At 38.2% G+C, this 22401-nt stretch overlaps 1 protein-coding gene across 1 annotated transcript; it reads left to right on the forward strand.

Moving 5' to 3' along the window:
• Positions 1 to 16302: 16302 nt before the first annotated feature.
• On the forward strand, positions 16303 to 21914 carry TMCC3 (transmembrane and coiled-coil domain family 3). The gene is made up of 3 exons (XM_010175643.2): positions 16303 to 17207; positions 18740 to 18875; positions 21583 to 21914. Exons 1-3 carry the CDS (start codon positions 16324 to 16326, stop codon positions 21883 to 21885), a joined length of 1323 nt encoding a protein of 440 aa, XP_010173945.1. The 5' UTR covers positions 16303 to 16323; the 3' UTR covers positions 21886 to 21914.
• Positions 21915 to 22401: the final 487 nt, after the last annotated feature.

The raw sequence follows: 22401 nt of genomic DNA on the forward strand, positions 1-22401 counted from the left end.
TGATCAGTTCTGACACAAGTTTCAACCCTAATACGTTAAGTAGGTAATCAAATATCACAATATTGTGATACTTTAAACATAGCAAGAACTTTTCTTATGTTACCTCACATGACCCAGAAGCCATCTAGAGAACTTGAAAAGCAGTGTTAAAATGGTATAAATTTTTTATTACACTACATCGTAAGTGTCTTAAGTTATTTACACTCTGCTAACCCCCAGCCCCAGCTCAGCATGCTAAGCAAGAATACATGCACAGCATTGTACATGAATCTTTTAAACCTGTGTTGTGGAGTCAATACCAGAAACTAAGCATCACTTACATCACACTAAGTGGAGTAGAACAACTTTTCAATAAAAATCTAAATAATGACAAATAGTTGGGTTTACTATCTGTTTATACTACTTTAAATGTGCTTAAGGGTTGTTAAATGTGTACACTATGCTATAGTGCTCCCAGTATCTGTGCCTAAGTGAATCTGAAAATGTCTGAACATACAGCTTTTTATTTTAGTGAATCTTTGGCTTTCAGCTAGCAGACAGCCCTAACAGGCTTTTTCAGTAATTTTTACCGTATCTTTTGCTTTCAGGCTCTATGTCTGTTGTCTAAATATTGCTAAATTACACAGAGAAACATAACACCTGGTGTATTTATTTCTGTACTGGCCTTTATTTTTATAATACACTTGTTAAAGCAGTAAATGAACAAGAAAAGTAATCAAAAGCAAGTAAAAAGCCTACAGACCAAATGGGATGAATAATTAGCTACATCAGTTTATGCCAAAAAGTTAAAATGATGCAGTGTTGCATGGTTAGTACCAGAATCATATGTAGATACAGACTTTTAAAATGTGAATTTGGAGAGCAGATCAATTAAAGATGTGACTTGTTACTTGCTCTTTTGTTTGGGGAGCAGGGGGGGTGTGGAGTTCCTCCATACAGGTTTTGTTTCTGTTGCACGGGTGGTTTTTGAACTGCAACTCATTAAAATTGCACAAAGCATTTAATGAATGTTTGCAAATCTACAAGCTCTCTCCCTAGCTGGCATGAAATATAAGTGATTCAGGTCACTTTGAGTTGCTGAACTGTTAGATATTCTTGGGTTTAGTTTACCACTTGCCTTTTTTTTTTTTCTTTCAAACTTGTTTGTTTTATTGTAAGCAGTGTTAAGTCCACAGGAGCTACTTTTTAAAGTATATTTCTTCCCAAACATAACGCTGGTAGCGAGTACTTTTCTCAACTTTGGAAAACTGTTGATCCTCTGGAACCAAAATCTGACCTGCAGCCAGGTTGGTGCTTGCTACTCCTGTGCACAGAAGGTGACACCTCTAACCTGTTTCTTCTGCTTGCTTACCGTCAGTCAGCTTTGATTGTGACGTACGTGCCAAGAACTCGAGGGCGTGAGCTGAAGTAACTTCCATTACAGTTTGCACTATTAATTTCTTGGACAGCCCTCTATTTCTCTGAAATCAAAATTGTATCAGCAAAAGCTTCTTGACACAGGAACGGATACAAGTTGTTCTGGGAGGGGAGTCTCTGAGGTCTAACCTAACCACTATCCATGTGGCTCCTGAATTTTTGGCTTTGGCTGTAGTTGTGAGACCTGGGCATATGTTGTGGAATTTTCAGTGAGGTAATAGGTAAAAGCATTCCTCAGAAATAATGGAATTGAAGTCGAGGCATGACAGACTTCATGGGTGAGCAAAGAGCAGTAGCTGAAGGAAAGGGTGGGACTTGATCGAGGAACTGTTGCCACTATGGGCTTGTGAAAGAGCTATGGTGCGATTTAAGTGTTTCACAAACTTGTGAAGTAACTGACTACAGAAAATGAGCATATTTGTCAGTCTGTTTATTTAGGAAGAGTATCTGGAAAATGTTTTTCCAGCATGTAATACAATATAGAGTATTAACTCGCTATGTGGAAGTTGTAATTAGGCTTAGCATCATTTGGCTAATCTCACAGGAGGCATATTTTTGAGGATTTACTAGTGGATATAGAGCTTCATCTGCCTGTTGAGACCACTCAATATCTGATTTATAGACGGTGGTTTTTGCAGGTTAAATTACTCCAAGGGCATGACTAAATGAGAGATAAAGAGAAAAAAATATTTTGACAATTTTCTAGTGCCTTGATCTTTTAAAATAAGTACTATGTTTGGGGTTTTGTTTTGCTTTTCCACTTCCAAAGCTATGAGGTCTCCTGTGTTGAATGTTCGTCTGTTTACTACAGGGTCTGGAAGCCTGTAGCCAAACAGAGCTCCCTGCTCAGGTACGGAGCTCTGGCTCAGTGCAGTGCCAGTAACCATGGTCGGACTCCAAGGACAGCATGACTCTTGTCTGCTTCCTTTCCCACTGAGCTTGGCTTTGTTCCTTTTTTCTGTGCTGTTGCTATGACTGAATATGGTAATGTGTTTATAAATCTTTTACACCAAAGCAACCATGTGATAAAGCATATCCTTTTAGACTGTCTGAATAGAAACTTAAGAGAGGAAAAAATGAATCTATTTAGAAAGTTCAAAGGAGAGGGAGGCAGGCTAGGAATGGAATATTGATTGCAGCTTCATTTCTAATCAAATCATATTGGTGAATAGGCTGCTAACATCTCCACAACTCTAAAAATAGAAAATTCTAATATGAGTTTAATGGGTAGGAACTAGCATTAAAAGAGAGTTGGCAACTAGCATTTATATGTCTGTGCTTTTGAGAAATTCTCTATTCAGCTTGAATGTAAGCTGAACACATGCCATTTTCTGTTGATAATTTTTAAGAAATGCTCTGAATTAAGATTACAAGCTACCTTAAAAAGACCATCAGGCTTATTGAAGTATATTATGGTATAATAAAATTATAGGGGGAAGGTAGGTAGGGAAGCACATGACTGAACTTCTGTATTCTGCTTTAAATTGTTCTGTTGTGCTGTAATGGCCAAAGAATGTGGGGAACAAACTTACTTGAGTTGGGCAGCCTATAGCTTCATACAGAAATATTATAATGCGATGAGTGCAACTATGCAATGACAATGGCAGTGGCTTGAGACAGACTGTCCCAATTCTTTGTGGTTAGGTAAGGTAGGCAGTGACTTTCAATAAGCCAAAAAATAACTTAAAAATGCTCTGAAGCATCTTCCATTGTTTTCATACACTGGGCAGAAAAGTTGATTGATGAACTCTGTGACTCAGTTCCTGGAAGGTCTAAGTCGAGGATGGTGAGCATTTGTGTGACCGCTTGATCAAACAGAAAAGCAACAGCCTGTGCTCTTGTTTCAGAAGTGCGTGAATATTATTGCTGTCCTGGTCTAGCTAACTCAGGTTATGGCTATATAAGTATCTGAAATACCTATTTGCTCCATGAAGTTTTTGTTAGATGTAATATGAATAACTCCTATTACCTTTCCTGCTTAGACAATATAGGTAGATTTATTGTTCTTCATAGCCTGTGAAGCTGACCAGCAATGCTGCAACTGATTCTTAGGGTAAAACACAGGTCTACACTAATGTCTAACTTGAAAATTTTGGGTTTATCATACGTATGTATACCAGTTGACTTACCCATCACTGTGGATTGACACTACTAAGGATATAGCAAAATCTTGTTGTCTTTTAAGATTGTATTTTATTAATTAAGCAATATTACCAGTAGTTGTGTTAAGTATCCATTCAAATAGAAATGTATGGATTGCATAAAATCGTGTGCTTTGGATTTTTCAGTATCCAGAATAAACAACTGTTGTTTGTGTGGTGTAATACAAATCATCACTATTATTTTAAAAAGACAAATTGTTCTGGAATAGTCTTAATTTCCTATATCTCCTCCTGTAAAACTCTCTAAGAAACATGAAAGCATAGATTGACAATGTTTGTAAATCTTGGTAAGTGTTGCACCAGATAGAATATATCCCAGATAAAAAGTTTGATTAAACTAATTTCAGATAAAAAGATGAAGTTGCTAATATTAGGTGAGCAAAAGCAAGAAGATAAGAGGAAAGATATAACTGAAAAGAAAAATGTACAAACTTAGAGCATGAATAAGCACGTAACTGTCAGTGTAGCTATTATTCCTGTAGCAAGCTATACTTATTATTATTTCTATAAAGTTGACTGTACTGCAGTATTCTAATGACAATATTAAGGTTTCCTCTTCCAAAAAATCTCTGTTTGATTAGCCAGTGGTCCTTGTTGATATGAATTGACAAGTTTGCCTTTAGACTCTAAATTACAGTTAGTATGGTGTCTGGCCATATAAACATCTTGATAACGTAACGTCTCTCTGAACTTTAATTATGCTTCAACAAATATTATCTGAAGAATAATTTTATCATTACCTGAGAAACATTATCCCAGAACAATTAAATGTTGTTAGTATTGCTCTATTCAATTAAATAAATAATCCCTCCAACACCATTACTTCCTCTAGAGGGCTAGAACGAAACACCTGAGATATGCTTAATGATGCTGGGATCCAAATTAAATTGTGACTCTAAAAACATTATAAAGGCCTTAATCCCTTCTGTCCCCCTAAACAGAGTTTTAACAAAAAAACCCCCAAACAAACAAAAAACTGACAAACAAACAGACAAAACCAAAAAAACCCCCAACCCTGCATGGCCTTGCATATGAAGGACAGGGGCCTGTGACACTGATCCAAAGGCAAGGAAAGACAGTAAAACTGTCATGGCCTGTTGTTTTCTTAGGTGACTCTTACTGTTGCATTATTGGTGTTGCCTTTTTAGCCTTGCCTGTCTCCTATGACAGTTCTTGACTAGATCTGTGCCACATTGAGCACAATTTTGCTTAAACATATTAATGTAGCAAAGAAATTGCATGAAGTTATTCTATATTTTATCAACCATCTCAATTACAATATCTAAGATAAAGGGTTTTAACTTCACTGTAATAAATGACTTTTAGATTAGCAACATGGTTTTAGCAGATTAAGAAAGACCAACCAGAACAGGGTTTTCCAACTGAATCAATTGTGCTCTATGCAGTTTCATGTGCTCTGCAGCTGTACAGTTTCTGAACACTTTCCAGTGGTCTGTTAAACAAAGTCATTACTGTTTCTTGGCTGAGATTCTCATTTTGCAGTTCTGTGTTTGGGAATGGTTTTTGTGTTGGATGGCAGAGAGAAAGGAGCAGGTTTATTGTTTGATTTTGGTTTGGTTTTTTTATTTGGTTTGAGCTCTGAATTTGTGCCTAAATTTTGTGCATAATATACATTCTCCTGTTATTTATAATATGTAAACAGATATTAACCAAATGTGCCCTATAGTTGAAGGAAGTGAGCTTTGTAATGAGCCTTTAGTGTCAGCAGGAGTTCATTCCACCCTTGACATTTTAGCTCTGGCCAAGCAGAGATAGATGTATTTTCAGTTTGCAAACATTTCAGAGGAAAAGTCTGCCTTCCTGTGCCAGCGCTACCCTGGCAATACAGAACAGTTACTATACAAGCTTGTTCAAAATGACACCAGACGCTTTGTACCAGAATCTCAGAATTTTATGAATCCCCGTTAAAGGTAGTTGTTTAAAAAATAGTTTCTTTCTTTACCCCTAAAACTTAACAAAAGTGTGAAATCACAATTTTTTTACAAGTACTATGGTGACGTGTATAATTTAACCTAGTTTATCTTCCAAAATTATCTGAATTGCTATCTCAAAGTAATTCGGTTTAATAAATCTCACTAATTGAGGGAGTGTGTTCTCAGGATAGAGATATTTTTAAGACTAGATAAAAATTTTACTGTAGGGTTTTATGCCTCTCTAGTTGGGTGAATCTCTTTGATTTTCTTTTCAGTTAGACAAGCCTTCTGCATTTTGGGTTTTTAACTAATTAGTGTTATCTTATTGATTTGTGGAACTTTAAAATACAGTTTCTTTTACAGGTTGAGATATCTTTTGTAATGTGCATTAGTATTTGAACTGTATGGTATATACAAAAATTTGAAAAAAAAATGAAGTATGGAGATGACCCATCAGTAAGTACAAATAGTGGATTATTTTGCTTCGATAAAATTGATACAACAGTCTTAGCTGAACTTGATTCAGAGAGAAAAGACTTGTAGAAAAGTTGCTTATATTTTTAAAAATAACCCAAACTCTCAGCCTCTTATAGGAATGATTCATGCCAGTGCAAACTCATAAGCATTTTAAAAGATGGTGTGAGAAACTATTCAAAATCAGGTGCTATAGACAGTGTTTTAATGTACAGTGGTTCCTTCAAGACATTTAATCTTTATTTTTTTTTTTTTTGTAGGCTTCTAAAATGCTTTTCTTCCTTTGCAACTAACAACTAGGCAGTTGGAGCACACACAAGTCGTGTTTCTGGAGAGCGCACAAAATAGTCATTCACATGTGTTGCTGTTACGTGCACACAGAGCCTCTTCAAAAAGGAGGATTCAGGGAGATCTGCTTGTAGGCACACGCTCATCTTCAAACTGTGCACTATTTGTGTCTTTTTTTCTGCTAGAGTTATCTGTTTTGTGAGTTCATATTTAGTTGTAACTATTTGAATTGATTGTTAGGGTGTAAACTTAAAATACCATGCCAAGAGCAGATTGTCCAGAAGGTGCTCATCCGGTGAAACATTGGGAGGTTTTGTTGTTTTGGTGTTTTTTTTAATATATGTGAGATTTTCTATGGACTAGTACTTGCTTCTAATAATGTTATTTATATTTTTTAAAATATTTATAAAAGCATATTTTATATGTGTACATTTATAGAATCATAGAATGGTTTGGGTTGGAAGGGACCTTAAAGATCATCTAGTTCCAACCCCCCTGCCATCAGCAGGGACACCTTCCACTAGACCAGGTTGCTCAAAGCCTCATCCAACCTGGCTTTGAACACTTCCAGGGAGGGGGCAGCCACAACTTCCCTGGGCAACCTGTTCCAGTGTCTGACCACCCTCACAGTGAAGAACTTCTTCCTAATATCTAATCTCAACCTACCCTCTTTCAGCTTAAAGCCATTTCCCCTTGTTCTGTCACTAACTGCCCTTATGAAAAGTCCCTCCCCAGCTTTCTTGTAGGCCCCTTCAGGTACTGGAAGGCCGCTATAAGATCTCCCTGGAGCCTTCTCTTCTCCAGGCTGAACAGCCAATATAAATAAGAAGATAGTACACGTACAAATAACATTTTAAGACATTTCCTCCAGAATAAGGAGAACTGTTATCGCTGCTCTCAAGATTTGATTACTTCTATTCATAATTGGAAAGCATTGCCTGTGACCCAGTTGTGCCACAGCAGCAGCAAACCTTGTTCCATTATATTTTTACTTTTCAAAACAATGTTATTTATATTAACTTCGGGGGACAATGTTTCATTTTTTTCCAAGAGGAAGATATGCAAAGAATACTGCCTGAGCAGGAAACTGGGGTTCTGTTGCCTAATGCTTTATATTGCCCTTTCAGTGAAAAGAAAGGAAAAGATTTTTGCTATTTAAAAAAGAAATGTAAATGAGAAAAGGCTTTAAAGTTCTCTTGTTGTGGTCTTCATGAGGTAGAGGCTTAAATCCATTGAATTTGCAGAGAATTTTGGCACTTACTGCACTGCAATCAAGATGTTTTCTCCAGAGCTTATTCAGAGCAGTGTTAATGAGTTGTGTAGTAGCTTAAAATACCATTATAGCAGCAGTGTTTATGAATAACAAATGACCCATATAATAATGCATCTGTGTAATTCCAGTTTTACTTGTCCTTATCTTGCATAATGAAACACAGTTTCATTAATAAAAATAATTTTAAACTTTTTTAATAAAGTAGGCTTTAAAATAAAACCTTTCATTTCTCTTTTCTTTGTCTTTTTTCTCTTTGCTGTCTCATTTCTTTTTTCTTTGTCTCTTTTTTTCTTTGTCTTCTTTTTTTTTTGTCTTCTTTCTTCCTTTATATGTAGATCATGAAGTATGGCCAAAGTTTTTAAATTTTGGTGGCCCAGTCTCCCTGCACTTCTCTGCCTTTGGGCTTATTTGTGGAACAAATACAAGCCTTGGGTATCAGGTGTGGAGCAAAAAATGTACTCATATATGTATAGTGTGACAAATAGTGAAAGTTTACTTGTTTATAAAAGTGACTAAACTTTAAAAAATAAAGTTGCCTTCTCAAGAGATGTACTAGTTATCATGGAGAGGTAAATAAAATGCTCTTCAAAATGGAGATCCTTTCCTGAAAAGCAGCCTGAAGTATAAAGGCAGGGGTGAGGAGGAGGAGAGAGGAAGGAGAAACCGTGTGGTGTTCAGCACACTTCCAAGTTCAAATAGGTTGGTTTGTTTGCTGCTGACACCTGGAAGGAGCACTACCAGATATTGAACTTAATGGACAAGCAAAGCTTAGAGCCCTTAATATCTAAAAGTTGGAGAGATGGGAAGAGTATCAGGTATGTGTGAAGTCTTCTTAAAGAGGGATCAAACCCACAGCTGTAAGCTTCCAGTAGTTCCCATAATAGTGAAAAATTACATCTAAGCTGCTTAACAGCCTGTGGTTGTTAGTCATGTAATGTAGTGAAGCTGACCTCTTTTGATTAGACCTTCATATCAAAAATGAACTACAAGTCCTGTGTTTAGGCAGAATTGCTGATGTAACAGAAACATATTTTTGAGATTTTACTTTATCAGCCCAATGTAGAGAGAAGGTGGGAGGAAAGGAAGAAGCAAGCAAGCTCCTTTTAAGTGAGTGACTCAGTTCCACGTACAGGACAAGATGTGATTGTTTATATGCTCAGGATGTGCTGCCGCAGCATTAACGCAAATAAAAAGATCTTATGTGCGATAGAGCTATTGTTCTCTTGTTTATAAATGAAAGTTTTGCAATGGTTAAAACAAACTAAAGACCCACATCTTGGATCATCTGCCTATGATGCCCAGTCTATCTGGATTTACAGTGTTTTTTCTCTGAATGGTACCTTCAAAATTCCCTGCTACTGTAAAGTCTTAATGTTCCTGTTATAAAATAGGCTTTATGTTAAGTGTTGCCAGCTCAAAAGAATAAAAAGTCATTAATTAAACTTTATAAAATCAGTGTTGGGTTTTGGTTTTGGTTTTTGTAGATGTTTAAATCACTTATTTAAAATTCCCTTAACACTGTCTATATTTTGGAAGGAGGACTTGGTTGATTGTTGACTATTAAGTTAGATGTGGGAGTTATTTCTCTGTAACTGAGAGCAAGAAACTTCGTAATATTCCCTGGCATTCTCTTGTGATAGTACAATTTCAGGAACTGGGATTTCAGGAAATGTTTAGACAATCTGAACAGCAATGAAATTAAGAGTTGACTGTGAAACAGAAAGAATTGGTTGGAGGGGGCAGGTGACCTGTTGTAGCTTTATCAACATGGAACAGATAATTTGTGATCTGAAGGCAGACAACAGGTATGAAGGAAAGCACACTGTAAATCACAAGTGGTGGGAACGATGAGAAGTGGTTAGTCATGGCAGGGATGTGGCTGGCTTTTCATCAAATTTTCATTCAAAGAAAATGATTTAATAATTGAAAATATATAACAGCTGGCTTTTCACAGTGTATTTTACAATATTCTGGAAAATTTCATTCTTGCCACCTATTTGAACATGTTCAGGAAAAGAAAGCTTGCTATTGAATGGGAGGGGAAGAAAATCCATAAAAGGTTGGGGGGAAGCACTTATTAGAAACACTAAAAGTGAGTTGAACAATTAGTCTAGAAGAAAAGATACAGAATGTCTTGCATCACTCTTCAAAAACATGTCACCCCCACACTGATTCACAGTGGCTGTATTCTGAGGGATTTGTATCAGGTGAAAGGCACTCTCCTTCAGCAGCAGTGGGAGTGCAGACTTCTCATAAGCACTTCTCCATGGAACCACCCGTGTAGCAGCTGGGGCTCTGGGGCTCCCAAGTATTTCCTTATATTGCTATGGAAACCTGAGAGAGAAGAAACATGCACATTAAAGTGGCATTTGTTTTGATTTAGGAATTTGAGAGAGAGTATTTTAATGACTCCTTAATTAATGGCACTTACCTAAAGAGTGGGACTGATCCGAAGCAAAATAGTTAACTGTGGGGCGTGGAACCTACTTCTTGCCTGCTTAAGAAACTTAAGTATGGTAAATCTGAGTATCAGTTAATTGCTGTATTGTTTTCACTAGCCAGGACAGTGATGGAAAGGAGCTTACTTACTTTTATAAAGGCCTGTTGAAGATTGCAGTGTCTAGGCACAGAAGTTGTTTGTATTGGTTTTGCTTGTGTCAGTTTTATGCTGTGGAACAACCTGGAGCAGGGCTGAGTGTGAGTTGTGACTTGGGAGACTTTTCAGTGGATGTTGTTGGGTTTTGAAGGAGCTGGTGTTTGCAATGAAACAGAAAACTGCCTCTTCCCCCAATTGTTCTCTTCTCCCATTGTTGGTTTAATCTGAAATAGTACCATAGCTAAAGACTTATTTACGCACAAGCATTGACCTAGATAATTTGGCCTTAGTTCCATCCTTTAATTAGAAATTAGATAAAAGGTTATTTCTGGGATACTCCTAGTTTGACCTGAGCATGTCCATGGGATTTGAGGCAAAATAACATTGGTGTGAACTTGGCTGTCTGGGTTGCAGGTTATATGTGGCTATTTGGCATTGACTAAATTAGACCAAGAGAGTAAAGCTGTCTTTCCAGTAACACCAGAGCTTATGTGTATATGCTTTCTTTGGCATTGCTTTCTACAGAGTTTGTTTTAAAGCATTTTAAACTTTTTTTTTTTTTTTTTGCTTTAACTAAAATTACAGGCACATTTACATCGTTCTTGAGTTGCCTGTGCTCTGTGGTGCTAACAGAATTAAAATGGAGGGAAAGATAGGTGATCAAACTGGCCCTGAGGAGGAGTGGGTTCTGTATCTGAGGTCTTTCCTAGTATGCGTAGTTGCTTAGTCTATATCTGAGGTCTTACCTAAGTTGCTTAGTATAGCAAACAAATTTTATAATTACCAGACCATATTGGCATAATGGGGAAAATTTTCAAAAGTACCCAAAGCTCTACAGGCTACTCTTCTTCTGTATGATACCTTACTCACAAAATGGCCTTGAAATTCCTCAGGCTTTAAATACTGGAAGTGCAGATACCTGCCAAAGAGTATCTGGGATTATCTTTGACTACCAGCAGAATATGTGTTAGTGAGATGCCTTACAGCTTTAATGTTTGCCTTTTTGATAGGTGATAGAGGAACTGCTGATAGTAAAAGAACAGCCTTCTGTGTTATTTGACTCCATCAGCATTTGCTAGGTGGTCTCAAACCAATCACTTACCCTGGATCTCCGATTCCCTGGTAAAAAGTAGAAGCAGGATTTGCTGTCCTGTTAATGGTCTCTTATATTGTCAACCCTCTGCATGATTAGTAGTATGATGTTCTGAGTGCAAATACTTCTAGATATTACTGTTAAGTATCTCTTTGAAAAAACATGAGCAGAAGGTGTTTTGCTGTAACATACTGTACAGCAATTTGGGGGAATGATTTTATATAACTTTAAAACTTTTATGATAATTAAGCACTGTTTTAAGCCTTCCATGAAGGATTCCTCTCCTGTGGGTTTTAGAAGGAGCAGTGAATTTGAAAGAGATGGTAAAACTCTATCCCCAAACACATTTTTCCTTTGGAATATACTTAAAAAGTAACAAAACCTCTTCTGCATGTTCTTTTACCTATTATAAACCCTGTGCTTCTGGTATATGTATACCTCTTGACAAAAAAGAGATTTACTCCTGATTATTTTTTGTTGCTGTACCTAAACCCTAAAAGCTTTAGAGCTGCCTTAATCCTACCTTGTGTGTTTCTTAAGAGATTCTTTTTCTAAGCACTAATCAGATGTCCCTCGAAACATCTTGTAAGATAGACTTAAATTGTCATCATAAGCTTTTGTTTAGCTTGCACAGCTATGGCTGGTGATGGTAATGAGGATGTTTGGGAAAAGAAAAAGAAAAAAATCAACCACCTTTAAGCTAAGCAATCTACACTTTGTGTCTTCATGGTTTGCTTCTCTTAGTGAGGCAACCCGAAGATGTGTGCTATCTAGAGCCTGATGTGTATATGCAGTCAATGACTGTCTTGCAAATGCTTTTTCTCTCTGCTTCTTTCAGCCACTTCATAAGAGTATGAAAGTAACCTCTGAAATAAACAGCAGAATTCAGTTTGACACTTAAACATAGGTGGCTGAGCTATCACTTATCACTGGGGAGCTATTGACACAGTGGAACAGAGGAAGTGATTCATCTGAGCAGCCATGAGATATGGGCTGCACTAGGGTGGGCTGCAGCTCTCTCTGCTCTGTTCACTACAGATTTCTTTCTCCTGAATGGATCTTACCCAAGATGTTTGGGGAAGAAATAACCCTCTACATCTGCTTTGCATTTTGCAACCAGAGGATACAATGACCAATCTACACAGGCTGTTAAGCACAATGTTCTCACTCGTTCACTAGTTCCTGTCTATGTGGAACCCCTTTCCAACAGCCCTACCTGTGGCATTTGGGCACATGGGACCTTTTGTGCTCTGAGCTCATTGTTAGCGTGGTGTGCAAAACTAAGCTTTGAGTTGCTTTTGTAGATGGTAAGTGAAAAAACATGTGAATCATTATGATGCCAATAAAATCCCTATCCTTGCTTCTGTGATTGGGTTTTCAAAGCACTGCTGTGCTCTGAAAGCTTTTTTTTTTTATGAGTGGCAGGTTGCCTTTTACCCAGCCCTCCACTTACCATTTAGGACTGAAAGTATGTGTAATGTGTAATGAAGGGTTCCTAGCAGTGTGCCTGTGTTCATTGCACCAAGCAGTTATTCTGCTATCCCTTCCGAAGCTCTGGGCTTGGGATGGGCTGCATGAACAGCCAGCTAGGGATCTGCTTGGCTCCTTGGAAAAAGGATGGGGTTAGGGCAAAATGAAGTTGCTTTACGTCTGAGAGATACCTGTCTAGTAATCTGGCTCTGATGCAGGCAAGGAGCCTGAATTGCTGCGCTCCTAAATCACCGGTTTTAAAAGCTAGTCTTTGAGCAGCACAAACATTACAATTAGTTCTCAACTGGGTTGTAGCAAAGTGCATATGTGGACTGCTCCATAAAATGCAGTGGTCTCTCAAAGTCCCAGCTTTCTTCTTCAAGATTTCTTTAAGTGCTTTTTGCTTCCAAAAATATGGCTGGTCCCAGATAAGTTGTTTTGGCTATCGGGGCCACTGCTGTGTGTGTGTATACATACATACATACATATATATATATACATATATATGTATATATAGGTTTTCTTTTGGCAGCCACAATGAAAATCTTAAATCAATCTCTCAACAACGTCTTTATTATTAACAGCTTGGTGCCCTTGTCAGGTACTGGTGACCCGAGAGTCACAGAAAGAACAGTGGCATGGATGACATCCATCATCTCTTCCTGTGGCAGAGCTGGAAGAGCATTCATGTAGATCGCAGGGAATTTCAGCCTGCATCACATGAGAGTGTGCCAGTCCCTGTGGGGATGAGGTAGCATCTCAGACTCCTACTGACAGTCCTCTGCTCAGTATAAAGAACTTGGGTATTTGATAAAGCACAAAGTGCAACCTGCATTCACAGTGCTTCAGGAAAGTACACAGAGGGTAATTCTCATCTCAAGATGAGACTGTTGCATCAAGGAGGCTTTGGGGTACCATTTGAGATAGAATTTGAAGTTGGACCTCTGCTGTCTTGCAGTAACGTTAGTGTTGAGCTATAAAGCAATCACAAATGGATCTTTGCCAAACTGTTGTATCTCATCAAGACAGAAGACTAGTGATAGGCCACTGGTCTAGAGATACCTGGGTCCTCCAGTGTCTTCTTGCTTCTGATTTAAAACAAAACAAAAGCAAGCAAACAGAAAAACAAAATTAACAAACCCAAACCCTCTCCCCTGCAAACCCACACAAAAACAACCACCACCAACAACAAAAAATCAAAAACCCCCTGTTGCTTGACCCAACCTTGCATCATGATGGCAAGAGGACAACTGCTATTTTGGCCAAATACAATCAGGTAGAGGAATGACTTGGATATGACTCTTCTTTACCCTTGGTGAGCCCTCAATCCAGTATGCTAAAAAACTACTCCTAGTAGTGTTTTGGGAATTTAAACAGTTCTTTTCTAAACTTCACTGAATTTAAACTGTCTTTTCAATTAGTTTTACTCATTTCAGAAGTAGATTTGCCACATGCTAATTGATTTCCTCAACTCCAAAAGCAATGCAACTTTCAGCAGATGTATTCCCTTAACACTATTGTTCTTTTTATCTCTATTGATGTTGTGACCTTGAAGCTCCAGGAAGGCAGGAGGTGCGTGGTGATGACAGACCTTGCTGACCACTAGAGACTCTGGTGAACTCCAGTGAGGGAGAGGACATAAGGGGGAAGGGATCTGGTTTGGGCTTGTATCCAATTATTACAATATATTTTTAGACTATTTTGTACTAAGGAAGTAAACACTTAATGCTGTGTAAAGGTTAGAGAGAGACCCACCCATTCTTGGAAGTATGTACAGCTTGTCCTGAGTGACATCAGTGATGGATCTGTCTTGTGTGTATATGCAGTTCGGTGATTTATTACAGTACAATTTTGTGCCAAAGCTTACCCAAAAATGTCTCGGGTTGTTTCAGGAAACTACTGTTTTATACCAAGTTTTTTCTGTGTAATGAATTTGTCCAGACTCAGTAAATCAATTTAAAGAAATATCTGCAATAGGGGGTGCATATCTAGTATCCAAGCTTTTCAGCTATTTGCCTTGATTGCTTTTCTTTGCTGTATGAGCCTTTGGAAAGACACAAGTGCCCTCTGTCAAACTGTTTTTGCTTATATTATATGCATGTTTCAGCTACCGCAACAGTATGAGTGTTATCATTTTTTTAAAGTGATTTGTAAAAGCCATTTTTTCCTATTAGTTATATTTCAAAGACTTGTTAAAAACAAAATCAATAAAAATAGAAATTAGTTTTGACACTTGTGATTTTTGTCACTCTTTAAATTAGGTGTCACCCTGAATATAGAATGCCATCCATGTGTGTCATATGCAAATGGTAAAATAAGATCTCATCAATAAAGTAGATTTTCTTTGAAGCACATATGACTGATTATGTTAAATCATATACAATTTTAAGATATTTATTAAAATTATTTGCACCTTTTTAAAATAATATGTGGCTCAATATAAATAATTTTTTACAAACTGGTAAAGTGCAGATTTATTAGGCTACAGCACTGGTTTAATCCTTGGAATAGGGTCCAAGTCTTAAAGGTCACCATCAACCAATATTCTCCAGGAGGAATTGTCAACTCCAGAACTCTTCAGGTTGCATTTTTCAAGTGCTGATTTTCCTTAGACGTCAGTGAATGTGAACTTTTATGTTACCTGGTTTGTACTCTGAGCAGCGCAGTATCAAAAGAAAAATGGGGAAAAAAAAGTATTGTAATCCTCAGTAAAGTAAGGATAAGAATATAAAGTAGTACTAGAGATGATCTTGTCTCTGAAATGTTAAGATACAAATCCAATTTTACTGCTGTGTTACCCACTCTGTGTTTGTAACCCATCATTATGTACACAGGGTGAGAACAATTCTCCTAATCGATCTGTGCGTGATGTGTGTCATTAACAGCAGGACACCATGCTTGGTTCCTGACCCTGTATTTTAAGGGGAATACAGCAATACTGGAGAGAATTTCCGGGAGGGCCACCAAAACTGTGCAAGGATGAGAAAACAAGCCTTACAGCAATGCTTAATTGTGTTTTCATGTTTTTAGTCAAGGAAAAGATTGAATGGTGATCACTGGACATGTGTGTACGCATAGGTCTTGCTGCAAGATCTTCAGTAGTACAGATAATAATAAATACTGTAGTTGGAAATAAAACTTTTAACATAGGATGTCAGGCACTTTGAAACAAAGAGTAGTTAAATCCTTTAACAAATGCATCTTTAAAAGATATTTTAATACAGCTTCTGTCTTGTCTCTGCAATGGTCTTGTCTGAGCAATTGTATTAGTTCCCTCTGAAAGCTCTGAACACCCATTATGGTTAGAACGTTTGTTAAGCAGTCTCTATAGATATGATGTTGTGGCAGCTTTAATGAAATGTACCTTTTTTGTCACAGAGACCAGCACAAGATCCTAATAGGGATGAAGCTATTCTGGTCAGGTCATTCTTGTCTCATGCCTCCGTCGTGGCATTGGCTTTATACGAGGAAATTTCTATTTTGCTACTATAAGCCACTTTATATTGTGTACTTGTTACAATTACGTGCAGAAAAGGAAACTGGAAGTTGAATTTAAAAAAAGTAAAATTCAAATTCCATTTATCTCTTTTCTCTCTCCTCAGGTGGAAAGACATGACATGAATACCCTGAGTTTACCGCTTAACATTCGCCGTGGAGGCTCTGACACCAACTTGAACTTTGATGTACCAGATGGGGTCCTAGAGTTTCACAAAGTCAAACTCAGTGCAGATAGCCTGAAACAGAAAATCCTCAAGGTTACAGAACAAATCAAAGTTGAACAAACAGCTCGAGATGGAAACGTGGCTGAGTATCTGAAACTAGTAAACAGTGCAGACAAGCAACAGGCTGGGCGCATTAAACAAGTCTTTGAGAAAAAGAATCAGAAATCTGCTCACTCCATTGCCCAACTGCAGAAGAAATTGGAACAGTATCATAAAAAGCTCAAGGATATTGAACAAAATGGATCTTCCAAAAGTACTAAGGATACTTCCAAAGATAACTTGAAAGATATTCAGCATGGAAAACCTCGTGTCTCTGGGCATGGAACAGAGAGCAGCAAGTCAGGTGTGCCAGGTGTATCCTTGACACCACCTGTCTTTGTCTTCAGCAAGTCTAGAGAGTTTGCAAACCTGATCCGAAACAAATTTGGTAGTGCAGACAACATTGCTCATCTCAAAAACACCTTGGATGAATTTCGGCCAGAAACAAGTTCTAGAACATATGGGGGAAGTGCCACCATTGTTGCCAAACCAAAATATGTTAGTGACGATGAATGCTCAAGCGGGACCTCTGGCTCAGCAGATAGTAATGGGAATACTTCCTTTGGCCCTGCTGTGGCAAGTACCCTGGACAGCCAAGGAAAGCTTTCCATGATTTTGGAAGAACTAAGGGAGATCAAGGAGACACAGTCCCAATTAGCTGATGATATTGAGAATTTAAAAGCACAATTTAAAAGAGACTATGGCTTTATTTCTCAGATGTTACAAGAAGAAAGATATAGGTATATTTTTTTAACTGTTCTCTTGAAATTACTTTTGAATGGGTATAGAAGCTATTTGGAAAGTGTAAGTGAGGATGTGTGCTTGTGTGTGTGTGGTATTTCAGAAGCAAGAGGAAAAAATAATTCTAATCAATATCTGGTTCCAAAAAGTTCCACTCCTTCCAATAACTGAAAATACAAATAGCGTGTTAGTATTTCCTACCAGATGATGTGGTAGTTCTTTGCCTTTTGTCGAAGGCTTCTTGGAAAATTCCCTCATCTGACATCTTAGTGGCATATTGTATTATGTGAACAGTGCATACAGAAGATGACAATTGTTTTGTAACTGGTGGAAGAATTCCGATTTGTTGTGGCTTGAAAATGCTAATCGGTCTACAGTGTAGCAGAGCTGACTTAGAGCTGATAAGTATGCCCTTTAGTCCTGAGTATCTTGTCCAAATACTTCTCGGACACATTGCTATCTTGTGGATTCAATGTCACTTTGTACCCTGGAGTAACACATGGCTGTGAAATGTAATTTTAAGTGGTGTAGCACCACTTCCGTTTGCATTTGTTACTTGTCAGTTAATTCCTTTATCATGCACTGTGGGAAGTGAGATATGTTCTACAGAGGGCTTCCACCTGCTGTACCTATGTCCCATTTGTCATACTGCTTGTTAAAGTAAGGGTTGATTCTTGAAGTCTTTACTACGCCAATGGGCAAAACCTCAGTATGAATTGCAGTATTTAATGTTTCCCTTGTTTACACTTCTTGAAACACAAGGGAAGGCTGGATGTCAGGTGGTAACACGGGGGAGGAAAGAACAGAACAAATGGCCTACTGCACTCAGGACTTGGTTTCGGGAGAAGGCAGAGCGGCCTATTCTGACAGCTCACTGCCATTAAGATATCAGGCCTCCTCCCATCATTTCCACAGCTAGATGATGTTGCCTCCATCATTTTTGTGCTGACAGCACTGTTTGTCTGTTTGTGTGTTAAACCAAGTTATAAACTAAAAAAAAAAAAAAAAAAAAAAAAAAATAAATCAGTTTTCTGATGGTTTAGTTGAAATGGTTTACCGTGCAGAGACATGCCAGACCAGGCTGTATATGAATGACTGGACCTTGCAGTTGTGTTTGAGAGGGGATGCAGGGAACGTATTTATCCTTTCACCATGGATGAGCTGTTAACTGGCTCAGCTTGCTTATAAAACTGTATCTTCTTGTCTAAATGAAAAGTGAGAAACGGAAAAAAGTGAGTTGGATACCCTTAGCCCACTGTTTATAGTTCGTATAATTTGCCAATGATATACAAATATTTGCTTTTTAAAACCTGCTGCCAGCAAGGAACATTCAAAAAAGCCTTTCAGTTTGCTGAATAAATGCTTATGGAGAGTGTCCAGAGTTTTTACTGATTTCTCTGTGTGCTCTGTAATGCCAGTCAGATGAATCCATAGTACGCTGAGAAGTTACCTTTTAAAATGTGTAATTGTTTTCATGATTTAGCATTACTTGAATAGAATGCACTAAATTTAGACCTTTTTTCCTGATAAGATATGAAAGATTGGAAGACCAGTTAAATGACCTCACTGATCTTCATCAACATGAGACAGCAAACTTGAAACAAGAGCTAGCCAGCATAGAGGAGAAAGTGGCGTATCAGGCCTATGAACGATCGCGAGATGTTCAGGTACTTTTTTTTTTCCCCTTATCATAAACTTCTAACATTTTGTAGCAATCTTGTACTGTAAAACACTTGCATCTTTTTACGTCTTTGTATATAAATAAACTAGGGACAGATTTAAGCCTGTGATTTGTCTGTTTTAAGATGACATTTAAATTGGTGACAGTCTCTGTTTCAGTGGATTCTAAATTTTATCTGCTGGAATTGATGATATAGCCTAGGCAGACTTGTGGATGGAGAATGGCCTGTTTTAATGTCTTGCACCAGAGAGGGAAGGAATCGAGTCTCCTTGTATTCTGTAAAATGCCACTTTGGACAAGTGGTCCTGACACAAACCTCCTGCTCTGACTTTTGACAATATGAAGTCATATCACTGGCAAGATTTATTACAAATAGAGTTTAAAGTAAAAAGTAAGAGAACTAACTGATAAATAGACTTGTAGATTTGCTAGTTATAATTTAAGAGTTTTAATCCATGGTGCCAACAACCCCTATAATCAAAGCTGTAGGATGTGTTCACCCCAGTGATCAGTTTTAGTCATGTCTAGCTTCAATCAAAAGCTGGTAATAATTTCTACAAGTTTGTCCTGACAGCATGTAGTTACATACTTGAATATTTGTATACAATACAAGCATTTATATAATGCATAATATTTCTACACAAAGTCCAAGCAAGTGGTGAAAACATTGTTTTGCCTTGCTTTGGGTTTAAATTCACTAACAACTGAGGAATGCTCAAAGACTGTCTTCATATTGGCTCAAAGGGTAAAGGAAAAAACCAAACAAGCAAACAGAACCCTGTCCTGTACACCCCTGTGCTCACATTTCTAAATGTAGAGAGCGCAGGCAGCAGGGTGATCGCCCCCATTTCCTGATTGGTGAGAGAGTCAGGAACCCCCTGGCAACAGAGCAGGAGTGGGATGGTACTGAGTCTGAGCATATCATAGGTTCCTTTGCAGGTTTAAAGAAGAGAGGTCTCTTATGCAGGACTCCTTTCTGTGAAGGCATCTTGAGGACGTAAAAATTGAATGAGATCCAAGTTTTCCAGCAGAAATGTTCACTAACTCATTAGCAGAACCCCGGAGGAGTGTCAGAGACTTTTAAAACTAATGGACGTGCTACATCAATGCAGCCTTGTTTCTTTTATCTCTGTACAGTTGAACCTGTTTAAACCTGTCTCTTTGGAGGTTTGGCAAATAAGCTAAAATAGAGTAAAAGCATTTAAGTAACAACCTAACTTCAGAGCACTCTGTCCCTAAGGGATGGGCAGATAATTTTTAAAACACTTGCTCAGCCTCTCAACGCAGAATTGCAGGTATCAGACTTTTACAACTGGACTTTCTCTAAAGCAGCACGAGGTGATCTGAGAATAACTTACAGTCAGAGTGGAAGAAGGACCAGGGAAGTTGTTTAGTGTGTAGTGGAGAGCATGCATGAACCCTCTGTACCACCTGTTAAGAACTGTCTTCTATATTATTACTAATTCCTAGAACAGTGAAAGGAAGCAGCCTTTTGTAAGGTGCTGTGCAACGTGGACTGTCGTGCCTGGCTGGTCACATCGTAAGGCAGTTCAGCTTGCCGAAAGAAGGGAGAACTGACCCAGCCAAAGAAAGCTAGTAACTCTGTGTGCAGTGGTTTTACTGGTTTGTTTTTACATGGAGGACTGGCTTGAATCAGCTTACTGTGTGTCATCAAGTGAACCCCTTCCCAGTGCAAGGAAAATGTTTGGAGTTTGAGAGTGAGGAAGGAAGCAGGGATGCTGGAGCTACTTTTTCCCTTTTACACAGTGGTGAAAGGTTATGCCAAGTTAATCGATCTCATTAAATTACAGCCTTGCACTGTGTTACACAGTGGAGCCCAAGTCCCAACTCCAGCAAAAAAGTGGCATTTTGGTAAATAAGTGAAACAGTCAGAAATTTTTATGTCACTTTGAGAGGGCTTAAGTGTGGGGTTAGTGGCTTAGGAACCATTTTACTCAAAGACCATTTTTAGTCAGCCCTCAAGCAGAAGGGAAAGGTCTGCTTTCTTTAGAACAAAATGTTAAGTGGAATATAACGTGTTCCCATGAGAGAGAATCCCATAAAAGCATCATCACAGATTTCTCCACAGTCTCCACTTGGGGTATGGATTAATGAACCCTCACACTGACACAGGGAGAAGACAGTCTCTTACTGAGGACTCAGTCCCAGCACTGTACGATGAGTGGCTTTGAGTGAAGAAGTAATGTAGAAACAGAGAGGGGGTGTAAACCAAATGGTACATGTTGTGAAAGAGATTTAATTACTATCGTATCAAGCCTGTACAACTGTAATGTTTTCCATAGCATATTCAAAGGAACTAACTTTGATGCTGTTTTAATGCAGTGCAAGTTGTCATGGCAACAGCTTTCCCAGTACTTTATCTCATCAGTATATGCAAGAAACAGTATTTGTCATGAACATTAGAGTTATGATACTTTTTCTCAAGCATGAAAAATGTAAAAAAACTACATTTTAGACAGTGTTGTCAGACCTGATTATGCCTGAGCAGGCAGTGATGCACGGATGCAGATATATACGTGCATTTGTTTCTAAAAGAGCTGGTGGTTCATTCAAGTTTTAGGAGTCTATAGTAAATTACACTTCTAATCTAGCTAATGGATGGCTCTACAGCTAAAACAAGAAAAGTGCTGTATAGAAATACAGCTGCCCTAATTCTTGTTTTCTGTCTCCAGGAAGCCTTGGAATCATGCCAGACCCGAGTTTCAAAGCTGGAGCTCCATCAGCAGGCACAGCAAGCACAGCAGTCCGAAACGGTTAATGCCAAAGTGCTCCTGGGGAAATGTATAAATGTTATCCTGGCCTTCATGACTGTCATCTTGGTGTGCGTTTCTACGATTGCAAAGTTCATTGCTCCTATGATGAAGAGCCGTTTTCATATCATTTGCACTTTTTTTGCAATGACACTGCTGGCAATATTTTGTAAAAACTGGGATCACATCATTTGTGCCATAGAAAGGATGATCATACCAAGATGAGGCTGCTGGTCTGGCTGCTTTCTTTTTCTTTTTTTTTTTTTTTTTTTTCCCCTTCCCCTCCCTGTTTTTTAAGTGCTGTATGTATACAAATTATTTTTTGTCAGTTTAAATGTGCAGACTGGATGGAGAAAGCTACAAAGACTGTTGGACTTTAAGGTGTAAATACATAAACGCATACTTGTTGGCAGTCAGTTGCCTGTTCAATCAGATCATGTCTAATTGTCTGTGTCTGCGATGAACTGCTCGCTTGAGTCAGTCTTCTGCCTTAATCCAGTGGGTTTTCCACTTTACAAACCCACACCCATGGAAGATGGCATGATGCTCTGGGAAGGATGCAAGCAACTGCAGATGTCAGGTGTGCTTTTTACTAGACTGGAGTGCAAAGAGTGTGATCAGGAGGGAGTGCGCTATAATGTGTATCAGCCCTGTTAGGCTAATAATTTCCTCTCTGAATCCAGTTAGAATGATAAACCAAATTATACAGTCATATGTATGAACAGTTCTTGATTGTAAATT

The sequence above is a fragment of the Antrostomus carolinensis genome, unplaced genomic scaffold (assembly GCF_000700745.2).
Source record: "Antrostomus carolinensis isolate BGI_N321 unplaced genomic scaffold, ASM70074v2 scaffold51059, whole genome shotgun sequence".
Lineage (NCBI taxonomy): Eukaryota > Metazoa > Chordata > Aves > Caprimulgiformes > Caprimulgidae > Antrostomus > Antrostomus carolinensis.